The sequence below is a fragment of the Eutrigla gurnardus genome, assembly GCF_963514095.1.
Source record: "Eutrigla gurnardus genome assembly, chromosome: 19".
NCBI classification, from domain to species: domain Eukaryota; kingdom Metazoa; phylum Chordata; class Actinopteri; order Perciformes; family Triglidae; genus Eutrigla; species Eutrigla gurnardus.
Window position 1 is genome coordinate 6708312 of NC_139930.1, and position 12992 is coordinate 6721303.

The 12992-nt window shown below is 44.2% G+C and overlaps 1 protein-coding gene across 1 annotated transcript; it reads right to left on the reverse strand.

The window, feature by feature from the left end:
* Positions 1-627: 627 nt before the first annotated feature.
* atp8b5b (ATPase phospholipid transporting 8B5b) lies at positions 628-12673 on the reverse strand. Its single transcript, XM_084035371.1, has 28 exons — positions 12541-12673; positions 11562-11645; positions 11386-11444; positions 11194-11307; positions 10821-10919; positions 10649-10710; positions 10479-10551; positions 10240-10310; positions 10006-10085; positions 9246-9404; positions 8737-8825; positions 8459-8652; positions 8128-8336; positions 8003-8046; positions 7741-7906; positions 7320-7508; positions 6250-6365; positions 5985-6149; positions 5755-5866; positions 5557-5662; positions 5314-5464; positions 4621-4804; positions 4315-4538; positions 3947-4030; positions 3612-3857; positions 3384-3522; positions 3030-3160; positions 628-1962 (listed from the first exon to the last, which is right to left on the reverse strand). Exons 2-28 carry the CDS (start codon positions 11614-11616, stop codon positions 1696-1698), a joined length of 3588 nt encoding a protein of 1195 aa, XP_083891497.1. The 5' UTR covers positions 11617-11645; positions 12541-12673; the 3' UTR covers positions 628-1695.
* Positions 12674-12992: the final 319 nt, after the last annotated feature.

Here is a 12992-nt window from a genome sequence, read left to right on the forward strand (position 1 = left end):
AGAAAGAGAGCACGAGGCAGAGAGAGAGAGAGTAAGATTGCACACAGCTGCATACATAATGCAAACACATCTGATGCTTCCTGAAAGAGTTCAGGTTCTAAAATATTTACAATAATCAGACATTTCTGACCTTCACACTGATGTCAGCGTGCACACAGCGTGCACGTGTACAGGCTGTGTCCTCTACATGTTTCTATCATTTCATCTCCAGCATCCACATCGTTTTAACCACCTAGTTTTTCCAGAAAGCGATCACTAATAAAATTGTGGGGAAATAAATCAAATGGAGCTGTAACTTCCGGAATCTTTTACAAATTGCCTTCCTTGTGCTCATGATATGTATTTCCGTTTCTTTGCTTCCTGTATGGCAGTATTGTGTCTGTAGTGGTTTCTGTGTGTTGCCATGGAAACCACAAACAATTATGCTCTAATTGATGTCATTATAGGATCTGAGAGGTGGGGTTATTCACCCCGATGAAGGTCTCGTGCTGGTGGCCAATCAAGTTACTTGTTTTCTTCACATGTGATCTCCCGTAGAAACCATGAGGAGGTTTACACAATCCAATAAAAGAAGAGTACAGGCAACATGTGTGGTTGAAAAAAAGGGATCATCATCAATAATGTGTTCATACAGAGACAACACTGTACTTTAAAAACACTCATTGAACAAGTTACACATCTCTTAATATTAAATGAACAAACAGATTATTAACACAAAAATAAAAAAAATCTTCATGTAAATAATTATGTAAACAACAGAGTGGAAAAAGGTTCATCGTAGATTTTGACTGAAATCTTCTCCCAGAGCGAATAATGAAATAAAGACGACAAAACGTTGGAGGCAGTACGCTAATCCAGCTTTTCCAGATCAGACAGTGGCAACAAAATGTATGTATTTTGTAAGTTAACTTAAAAATCACAACGATTCGGTGTGCATGACACAAAGTTAATCTCATCGCAGGTTCTGGTTTTGCATATTTTAGCCCTTTAAGATCACCATAGATGTCACTACAGTATTAAATCATGCTTCAGATACGGAATGTCCACTTTTACTTTAGTGTGAAATCGACTCTACAAATCTCCTCTGGCCGTTTTTAGTAAAAACTCTCTTTCTCCATGTTGACAGTCAGCTGTTGTACTGAAGGCTTAATGTAAAACAACCAACTCTTAAAATCATCCTTCACCATCCTGGAACTGTACTCTGCTGTTTGCAAGAGTAATGGCAATAGAGTCGTAAGGAAATGATTAGAAAAGCATGCAATCTTTGACTAATGACGTTGGAACACCAGAACGTGAGTTAAATCTCTCCATTTTGCAATTTAAAAGTGCTTTTCAGCATCTGAGAGATCACATGTATCACATGACAGTGACAAAACCTAAAGCAATGAAGTGTTCAATAGGATTTGAAGACCTTGGTAATGCAATTCTAATGACATAACCAACATCAATCTAGAAGTAAGGACCTCCATGTAAATCCTCCTGGTCTGTGTTGGGAAACGGTGAGCAGTAAAGTGGAGCGCAGTATGTGAGTGCTGCTAAAACATGTAAAACCACCAGCGTGGTCCTTTAAGGTTTAAGTGCTGCCGAGGTCATCGTTTTCACAGTGATATCAACATTCATCCAACAAGAAAAAACGAACACACTTGAAGTCAGACTCAGTGTAAAAGTTGGACCCGGTTACCCCTTTGCTCCGGTCTAAGGGCTCGGGGAGTCCTCCGGCTCCTCGGTGATGGTGCGGTAGTTTTGGGGCTGATTCTCTGCCAGAGGAGAGTCTGTCTGAGTGAACAGCGCCGGCCGACTCCTCAGGGGGAGTTTCAGCAGGAACCTGCGAGACGTCACCAGGTCGCCGTAGCCCTGGGCGTGGGAGAAGGCGTAGCCGGACCGACGGGTGCTGATACGCCTGGTGGGTATGCGGCGAATTGCAGGTGCTGGCAGCGCCTCCTTCCGCACCTTGTTTCTCACCTGGAGGGAGAGGGACACGTCTTTAATGTCCACTTCTAACCATTTGTATCATATTTAATACCCGGGTTTCTGAGACCTCTATCTTGATTGCCTTGATTCCCTTAAAAACCGGTTGTATACGACCTGATACATGTATCTGCCCTCTAGTGGATTATCGTTCAACTGCAGGTAGTGGAAAGGCTTTTTGTGACCTCTTCAAAATGGCCGCTGTCATTACATCATCCACACACTTTTGGCAGGAACATTTAACAATACAATAATAATAATTTATATTGTTACTAATTTGTTAAATAAATATTTTCTGTATTGAAAGAATGCATAATTACTAATAATAATTCATCCTTTATATTACAGTTAAATCATGTTAAAATGTGTGTATCAAATTTGAAACTGCAGTATATATGGTGCTTTATCATCCAACGGTCGGTTGTTTTAATAATAAACATGTCAGTTCCAAACATTTTAAATTTCTGGGCTATTTTTTGATGTGTCAGGCTTTACAGGGACATCTGCCCATTTGAGACGGTTTCATTAATATTTTAATAATGAGAGCTTTTCACACAACACACATCATCCTGGCTTGTGCATCCCTGCACAACTGCACACTTTAAAAACACATACATTTACATCTTACATATTTCTACATATTGTTGATTATTTATTTTTCATATTCATTAATAAGGTCTTATACTATTGTACTGTGCTTATTGTTATGCACCAATCATCACGTCAAATTCCTTTAAAGTGCAAAAATACAAACCCTTTCCTTAAAACCTTACAATTCCATGGTTACAACACTTCAAACATATTGTAGTTGTTTGATCTACATTAAAATAAGCAAATTTAACCATAACAGACATCTGTGGGTAAAAACTGCAGGTTGATCAATCCATTCTTTAGCTGCCTTCATCAAATCCCTCTAATGTACTTAACATAAGCCCTAATTGTAACATGGAAGTGTGGGAAAGAGTTTAAATGCTGTATAATTGCCATATAAGATTTTATTTCTATAAAAAGTAAAAACGGGGTAGATAAATCCTTTTCCCAGTCTGTGTGTGTGATCTCACCTTGTCGTTGATGGTGGGCCGAAGCTGAATGAGGATGAAGCGGAAAGCCACCACAGGCAGAATACAGAGCAGAGAAGTCAAGAATATGGTGAGCCACACGTTGGGCTGGCTCAGAGAGTTCCTGGCAGTGCCTGGATTTGCAAAAGCATCAGACTAGCAGTCAGAATCACATATTTACTAGCATACAATAATATGAGTAAGTGACATTTATTTAAAGGTTCAATGCACGAAAAGGCTTTTGTAAATGGAGATCCGGAGTGTAGCAGGATGATTTCTAAGTGTTTCATTGTTGTTAGCCGGTTTATAAATGCATTAAAATACAAATTGACCGCCTCTATAAAGGAGCTGACTCACCGATGAAGGGGAAGGAGGAGGTGAAGATGAGGAACATGCCGTTGCTGTACATAGTTAATGTGATGGCAAAGTAGGCGGCCAGGCTGCCCCAAACGAAGAACTGGTTCACTGCCGTCCAGTAATACGTGTCCAGACACAGCTGAGATGCACATAAATCAGAATAACAGTCGCCATCCCTCACAGTGCGTGTCATATATGGCAATTTGCAGCGTTGCCGTTCCCCCTCACCTGTATGTTCATCACAATCAGCAGACAGGTCTGAGCCAGCAAGGCGAAGGACTGGTAGTCGGCGATGTCTTTGCCGTCGTCCCGGACCGTGTCGTGCATGGCGGCCCACGGGATGAAGAAGAGGATGAGGGAGCTGTAGCAGCTGTGCATCATGCAGCGCACGAAGGCTTTCTTGCTGAAGTAGAGGTTGAGCTGACCTGGAGAGTAGAGCTGAGGGTGCTGGAAGCTCCAGCGGTCGTTCACATCCTGCAGAGGAGAGTTATATGAGATTACACAAAAGAACAATGTGGAATTTTGAGTTTGAATTGAACAATCCTTTGGCGGGCGGCGCATACCTGGTCAAAGAGGCTCATGCCGAGGACGGGCAGAGCCGTGTAGACCAGGTTGTACAAGGTGATGAACCACTCGTCGTACACAGTCTATGAGCAAAGACAACATTCAGGATCCTGAAGGCGCTCCATATAAATACCATATGCACATATTGCATTGTTTTATGTGTCATAACCAACATTTAGCACAGATATCGTGATGCATATCGTAGATGATTTCTTGCAATACATGTCGTGCATCGCAGAATCGCAGTAACGTGATATCACCGTTATTGTGGGCAAAATATTGGGATATTATCATATTGCGAGTTACTCTATGATTCCCACCCCTACTATCCATGTAGCCCATTCAGTCATGTGACATCATCCCTCACCTGTGCCGAGAAGCCGCAGAAGAAGGCGTACCAGAAATGCACAAAGGTAAAGGTGAAGTTTTTGTAAAAGAAGTATCGTAGGAACTTGCACATGCGCAGGTAGGACCAGCGGCCGTGCACCAGCAGGAGGCGCTGCAGGTAACGGAACTGGGCGAAGGAGAAGTCGCTGGAGAGGACCGCCTGCATGCCCTCCTGGCCGCTGATGCCGACGCCGATGTGAGCCGCTGGAGGGCAGAAAAGTTAGAGACAGAGGTCACATTCGGCCCGCTTCTTCTGCCAAACGCGTCTCTGGTTGAATGAGCTCACCCTTGATCATGCTGACGTCGTTGGCCCCGTCCCCGATGGCCAGAGTGACGGCCTGCTTGTACTTCTTGACCAGCTGGACCACCTGGGCCTTCTGCAGAGGGGTGACCCTGCAGCAGATCACCGTCTGACACATACACGCTGTCCGGAGCAGCTCCAGCTGCAGGTTCTTCTCCAGGGCGAAGGCCTGAAGACCAAAGGGAAGAAGGGACTGAAGCAGCTCCTCTCAAACCACTGATGGGCCTTATGGCACCATCTAGTGGGCCACTGAGGTACTGTCAAATTCATTCAAACAGCAGACTTTCAATGATCATCACAACCCTAATAACTCTACTGTTAAGCTTGGTTGTGGTAAATAACGTAACAGCTCCAAGGACACTGATGGGTAAGCACAAGCAGCATATTCATTTCAATAACTACAGTATGACATAAAGCATAAGACACCTATTTTTTTCTCAATTTTGGTGATGTTGCAGGGGTTTTCTCAGCTATTTGATAAGGCGGTCGTCGTAAGCCTTTTTTATCAATCAAAAGTGTAATAATTAATAAATTAATAACTTTTTCATTCACTACCCCTCCAGGCGACCTTATAAATAATAATAATTATTAGGACGTGTTGTTTTCTATGTGGAGATGCAAAGGGTTTGAGATTCAGCAGAATTTCCGATAGAAACACTCCTGTAAAAGCCTTCTTACCAGACTGTGTCCATTAATAACGAGGCCATATTCTCCATCCACCTTCTCGTCCTCCACTCGCTCATTCTTCTGAAGCCAGAACAGACCTGCACGGCTCTGGATCACAGACGGCTCCTCTGCTGCTTCTGGACACATTGTCCTTCTTGCACGCCTGCAAACAGGCGAGCATGGGGACGGTTGGGCGATAAAGTTCATACAAAGTGTCGTAAACATAAGAAAGCTAATTGTGTGTGACTGACTCACTGGAGCTCCTCCTTCACTCCTTCGGCCGTGTTGGCCGCCACAATGAAAATCTCCTTCATCTCCTCTCTCAGCATGTTGCAGGAATAGCCGATATTCTCCGCCGTCTCTGTTTGAAAACCAGAGATATTTACAATTATTCATGCAGTTCATTTCACTGATGACAACATCATTCCAGGACACACAACATGTGACACTTACCCTGTTTATCCCCAGTCAACACCCAGATTTTGATGTCGGCTTTGGCCAGTTGCTCGATGGTCTGTGGCACGCCGTCCTGCAGCTTGTCCTCCACAGCTGTCGCTCCCAGCAGCTAGAAAACACAAGTTTGAAGCAATGCTCATGTTCTTTTCTCTGGCAGAATAAAGAAAGAAATTAAATAAAAATAAATAAATCAGGAGTCGATCAAACTACCTCACAGGTGGACTAACCTGCAGGTCTTTCTCGATCTCCTCATAGAGCTGATCAAGTCTCTCCTCTCGGTCGTCCATGGCGATGCTGGCCTCGTGGTGGCGCTGTTTCCAATCAGCCATGTAGCCCTCATCCAAGTCCTTGTAGGCCAGGGCCAGCGTCCGCAGGCCCTCTCCTGCATACTCCTGTTTTAGTTGGACAAGTCAGAGCAGCTCAAATCAAACTTTCTCGGTTCTATATATCAGCACACAGTCACATAAAACCCAAATGTGTGTCGTCACTCACGTTGAGGTGTCTGGTGGTGACCTCCTTCAGCTTGTTACAGGCCGGGTGCAGTCTTTCAAAGATGATGGTGTCTGCTCCTTTGCAGTACAGAGTCAACTTGCCTTCGGGGCTACGCACTAGAAATCATGGTGGGAGTCACTTAGCGATGATGCTTTCATGACGGATTGAATGAATTTAAATAAACATCTTGGAATGAGTAACGTGATTGTGATCATTTCCTGGATTTACAAGGTTGTTAGGAAGCAGTCGACACATGAGTCTCAGTTGTCAGAGCGTCCTTGAATGCATCAACAGGGGTCATTTCAAGTGCTATGTGATTGTAGCTAAGGATGCACCGATCTGATGCCAATACCTGATCCAGTATCAGTGTTTCAGTAATAAGCTATGCCTCTTGCATGTTGCATTACAGACATACTATTTACGTTGAGTTGTTACTATGTATAAAAAGGAAAACAATGTAATATAGAATTAAGTTTAGTCAATAATTTGACCAACTATTACTACTTATTTGTAGATAAGGTGAACATATTTGATTTATTTTCAATATGTTTATGTCTTTATTTTCATAGTTTCATATTTAATACAATAGTATCCAAGGTAACGATACAGCTATGAAAGCTCATTACTGGGGGAACAAGTCAGATTATGTACTTTTACAGTCGATCTAACAGAGAAATTATTATATTGACATTCAAAGTGATTTTCTCTGTTTAATGATCCACCATCAATAATAGCTATAAAATTAATGATAGAAATCTTAGATCCGGGTTGAAGTTTGACTGTTTCCTGTAAATTGTTTAAAAACTGTTGTTTGGCTCCAGAAATCATTGATTAGAATTGTACGTTTTCTTTGATTATATTATCATTATGTACTGAATAGTTTTACCGAAAGCAGTCTTGAATCCAGATTTAATTTTTAGCAGATCGGTGCATCCAAACTTCTAACTAGGATCACCATGTAGGCAACACATGGTGAAATACAATGGATCAAACATTCTCAAATATGATCTCTCATAAAAATCTATAGCCAACACACAAAAACGCAGAAAAACAAATCTTTCTTGTCTCACCTATGACCGACATTCTCTTGCGTACGTTATTGAAGTCGAGGACGGCCAGGAGTTCATAGACGACTTGTCGTCCCATCTCCATGGCCGTGATGGTCTCCGGCGTTCGTGAGCGGAACACAAACCCAAAGTTTCTCGCCGCCGTCACCAGAGCGCCCTCATCGGGAGACTGAGCCTGGTAGTGCAGCTCTCCTGCCAGGACAGGAAGATGACAAGAGATGAAGTGCATGCACTGTGGAGGAGAGTCATACCCCCTCATGGACATGGACTTTAGGCTTTGAGACTCTGGAGGCCTTTTACATGCACATAAACTATAAAACACACTAAAGGAAAGGCAAATAAAGCAGGTCTTCAGAACAATTTCTTTGGTTTTAAACCTTTGCAGCCAAACAGCAGCAGAGCCGTTCCACTCGAGGACGCTCACCCTCTTTCTTTTCCTCCGGCATGACGGTGTGGCACAGAGCCAGCAGGCGGAAGAAGGCCTGAGCCTCCGGGTTTCCCTCTCTCACCGTCTCCACCAGGCTGTGGTCGTGAAAGACGAACTTTGGGTCCGCCAGCCGGTTCCAGGTGAAGTCCACTCTCTCCGTCTTCTGCAGGGTAAGAAGAAGCAGACAGGAGGAAGAGGAAAGAGTTGGCACCAAAAACTCACAAAAATATCCAACTGAATATCAGTCATCTCCTCTCACCTCTGTTATCTCCACCCTCTGTCCAGAAAAGTCAAACAGCTCCCCTGAAGAACAAAGAAACTCCCAATAAATCCCAATGAATCCAATCAACTACAACTCCAACGTCCACAAGCAGAGCAGCTCACCGTACGCTTTCCCGTTGATGGAGCTCTTGTTGAACGTCATGACGTTCTGCGTCAGGGTGCCCGTCTTGTCGCTGAAGATGTATTTGATCTGGCCCAGCTCCTCGTTGAGCGTGGTGGTCCGGGCCTGGGCTGGGGTGTCGTTCTTGGGGTAGTACATCTTCCTGTCCCAGTCTATGTAGAAGCTGTTCCCCAGACGGATGATCTCCACGCTGACGTCCACACACACACACACACACCCCATGTCTAATTTCATATGGATTGACTAGATTGTAAGCGTTTTTCCTTATTGGATGGAGGAACATTTGTGATTTGGGGCTATAAATAAACATACCTGACGTAGAGGGAAATAGGCACCACCGTGTTGAGGATGATGACGTAGGACCAGAAGGAGAGGAAGGAGGAGAGTGCAGCAGTGGCGCCTTGTTCCCGGGGGAGGAAGACAGTGAACACCGAGCCCTCCCTCACCTCCCAGATTCCATTGCCGATGGCCAGAACGGTGCACATAGACGCCAGGAAGCCAAAGATCTGACAGATGCAACACATCACATATAACTTTAAAAAAAATCAGTTCATGAAGGTATGGCATGAGAAAACAGGAATATAACTCACACACAACACCAGGACGTTCATCAGGTGATCGATGCTGGTCCGTTTGAATGTTGTCTTTCCACTGTTCTGCATCAGCTTGGTGTCGGGACCTGCAAAGATTCAAACTCGTTTAGATACATAAACTCATAATCATGCAGGACATAAGGACACTTTTTAACAAAAAATGCTACATGAAAGCAGGTTGGTCATTTAGCAAAGTGATACATGGTACAGCGGCAGAAGAAAGCAGCTTGGCGCTAAAGTAGAAAGAATGAATCTTAACATTACCGCAACCTTCTCTCAGAAAACGTACTGTATTATTATTCACTTCTATATTTCACTGTAATGTTATTTATTGTTTTGTTTTTGTTTAAAATAGAATAGATAATTTTTCCCAAATGGAACGGACCAATTGTGTGTAGCATTAGCGCCCTCTGCTGGACCCCTGCAGAATCGAGTAGCGCACCCCCCGAACTTCAGCTGGTCCTAAAACATTTCTGGGACCTTTGTGTTTCAGAAAAGCTATTTACCTGCGAAGATGACCAGACCGAAGCACCACTCGGTGTTCCTCAGGGTGCATCCTCTGAGCAGCACCTTGTCGTTGTCCAGAGAGTAGCCTTGTCCGTCCAGGGTGAGTGTGCCTTTGAACTTGTCCAGACGGTTGTTGGGAGGCTCACATCGCAATTCACCTGAGGGGAGATGGAGGTCAGCGTCAGCAACACAAGTTCACAGGTCGCATATGAACCAGGCTGTTTGGTTTCACACTTAAAGGTTGAGTCGGTGATTTTATTCAGAATCACTTTTTGTTATATTACCTGAAATCCTAGTAACATACTGACAAATAAAAAAATGTCATCTGCCACCATGGCCGGAGGTAAAAACCCCTTCCAATTAAAACATTTTGCCCTGAGAATATGATTGGAGGGCCTGCCTGTCTGTCAATGCTTACTTCCTGATTGCACTCTGCCGATCTCAAGTACTTGTTTGGCGTTCTGGGGGCGGGGCTTTGAATAGCAGTCTGGACGGGGGTTTTTCGATTCGGTGATGCATTCAAAGTCAAATTCTCTGTGGTTTTTCCAAATGACCTACTCTGCCTTTAATACGTTTTAACACATAACAAATACCAATCTGCAAATTTTGCAATTTGAATGTAAATAAGAAATATAACAAATCCTGAAATCTTGAACAGTGTAAATACTGATTTTTCCCAGAACGGTAGTTGACTTAGTAAAGAAGCCAGATAGCTAGATTGAAACCACGTGTTTGGTGTTGTTTCTAACAGCTTCTCACCCTTGAAGCCGGCCAGCGCCTCGGTGCTGCCCATCTCTCCGGTTACACTCAGGGCCTGTTTCACCTTCAGATTGGTTTCCCTGGGGGAGACCGAAAGGACATGAGAAGGATGCGACTGGAGGGAAATCCAAGACAGTGTGAGACATCGGCCGTCAGCCACACACACACACACACACACACACACACACACACACACACACACACACACACACACACACACACACACACACGTACCCATCTAATTCAGCTGTTTCTACGTAGACCAGGTAGAGAGGCTCACTACTGGAGAGCAACAAGAGGTCTGCCTGAAAATAAAAGCATTGAAATACAGACGAGATAAACTTTACTGTCACTTGTTTGTCTTGTTGTCTATCTGTTGTTATCTCTATATCGCTAAATGCTATATGATGCCCTAATTCACAGTGCTCACACAATTAAAATCTTTATTATTATGACATATTCTCCAGACTCACTGTGACAAACTGGTTATTCTCCAGTTTGACTATGTCTCCGACCTGGATATTCATCCATTTTTCATTTCTCAGTCTGCCAGAAGACACAAAACATACAATGAAATACAAATACTGCACAAAAGCTACATTTGTATTTAATCGTGTATGGTTTAGGATGTTAGGCGACTCACTCTCCGTCGATGAGGACGCTCACTTTGCGGTTATTCACTTGTTGGTCACTTTTGTGTCTGTTCTACTCAGAAGACACAGGACGAAGATGGAAATAAAACTTTCTGGTTATTTTCGGTCTCAGTATTGAGCAGAATCCCGTTTAGTTAGTTAAGTTTGTTACAAACAACTTACTATGTCGTCACTGGCGTCTTTGACCGCCGTTATCGTCAGCACCAGGATCAGAGGGACGGCCGTGGTAAACCAGGAGAGGGAGGAGATTTGTGGGATGACCTGTCAACACACACACACACACACACACACACACACACACACACACACACACACACACACACACACACACACACACACACACACACAATTAAAACGCTGTAATACCTTCCATCTGCATGAAACGATGAAACGACTCAATTCATCTGGAAGTGAAATACTGTAAGGTCAAAGGTCAAACTCCTTCTCTGAATATGTTGGTCCTCTCTGCCTCTATCAGCTATCTGAAAACAGTGAGAGGTGTAAACGTGAGGTGAGGAGGTAAACAAAGACGGACCTGGAGGACCATGAGAAACAGGAAGTAGGCGTTGGCGAGCCTCCGGAACTGCTCGAAGAGGTTGAGCGGCAGGAAGGTGAAAAGGTTGTATTTGGAGGTCTTGATGGCATTGTTCTGAAGCAGAGGACAGAATGACGTTCATGAAGATCGACTGTTTATTCACCTTAAAGACGTTTTAACGTCTATACTCACGGCATAGTGGTAAGACAGGTTGAACGGCCGGTCGTTAGCTCGGAAGAGTCTCTCCTCCTCTGTTGAAATAAAAGATGCCGAGGAAGCGTGAACAGAAAATGAAGACAAGTCACTTTGATTGTCACGTATTCGTGCCGTGAGTCCGTCAAACATGATGTTGTATGATCAGATCTCACCTCTCGTTTCATTTTGCCCAAACAACCGGCCAAAGAATGACGCTATCGACCCCATCTTCAGCTCAGTCTCTCCATATCTCACACCTAAAGAAGGAGCAGGTGAAAACTTATCACAGAGCAACCAACAGTGAAGCAGAGAGATGACTGAGATGGCAAAAGGGGAAACTGTGGCAGAAGTGAGTGGGGAACCAGTTGATTTATGGACGGTCATGTTTGTGCATCAGAAGTCGGTTTGCTCTTACAGGCGAAAATGGTCAAATGTAGCGTTTATGTCTGTAAACGTCTGAAGGTAACATGACTTTGAGGTGAGAAAACAACACGCCCACGCAAGTTACTTTATCTGTGCTGCAGAGCTGTAAAGACATCGAGGCACTCCCTTCTCAACCCTTTGTACCAGAGTGAAATCCATGTCAGATAATCCATAAACCCAGAGATTAAGATAGCGATATGACCGTGAACATTCCACTTCAGGCGAGAATCACAACAGAAAAAATAGTTTTTGCTTCCTTTTTGGGCTTTTCCTGCATCTTGGAAGAGATGGTTTCCAAAATGGAAGTGGAAAAATATAAAATGTCCACAGAGAGAGAGAGAGAGAAAAAAAAAACTGAAATCAATAAAAGCAATGGCAATGAAACACTCATTTCCCTAAATTCCTTTTTTCGAAATGAATCAGAAAAAGTGTATTAAAAAAAGATAATAAATTCAGGTTAATGAGACGTATTCTCTCACCACTACACTGTGCTGCTTCGCAATATCCTGATTTCTAAAACTAAGTCCAGCTCCAAACCAAACGGTTGTTTCACTAAATGGTAGTTATTGTGAGTCTGAGTCGTGATTGAGCCGTCGGGCTTGGACTTTGATTACCATGCTTCTCTCATTTCAAATCCTGAGCCACTCTTCTGATCTTCTTCCGCAAAAGTGCTGTCCGTCCACCATTTCTCCCCCAATGTCTGCAAACGAATGAAAACCAGCCACATACCTCAAATAAAAAAGTGATTTCCTGTGCAGGTCCTGCACACATAGACACAGGAACACGGGGCCCAAACAGACCAGGAGGGGAAACTCCAAATATCAATCCTCTTTTTGCCTCTGCCGCGGATGAAGTCTGTCCAGTTGGCCTGTGCTCTGTTAGGACGTCCGGGGAACCAGCAGAGCAGAGGGTTCGACCGGGGGCCCCCCGCAGGATGACAGACAGGCTGGAGGAGCGACAGGTGAAGTGGTGAGAGAGGCACCTACAGTGGAGGGTTTCAGGTTCACGCAGGAAGAGCTGGGATCCCCCCGCGCCTAACAGCTCAGGGCTTGAGCAAACAGTGCAGCGATCTTTGGACCTGGATGGTGAGACGGGGCGGCGGTGGAGGGGCCGTAAAACAACAGTACAGGTGAACGTCCCCCGGCCAATCAGGGCCGGCGTCACGGTCAGGTAGGCTTCGT

Bases quoted from the DNA above. Each gene is read 5' to 3' on its own strand.
- atp8b5b (XM_084035371.1), bottom strand. From the start codon at position 11,616: ATGGGGTCGATAGCGTCATTCTTTGGCCGGTTGTTTGGGCAAAATGAA. The intron at 8,826-9,245 runs GTAAATAGCTTT...GAATCTTTGCAG, and splicing joins CGGTCTGGTCATCTTCGCAG to GTCCCGACACCAAGCTGATG. The intron at 5,465-5,556 runs GTGAGTCAGTCA...GCCTGTTTGCAG, and splicing joins GGAGTGAAGGAGGAGCTCCA to GCGTGCAAGAAGGACAATGT.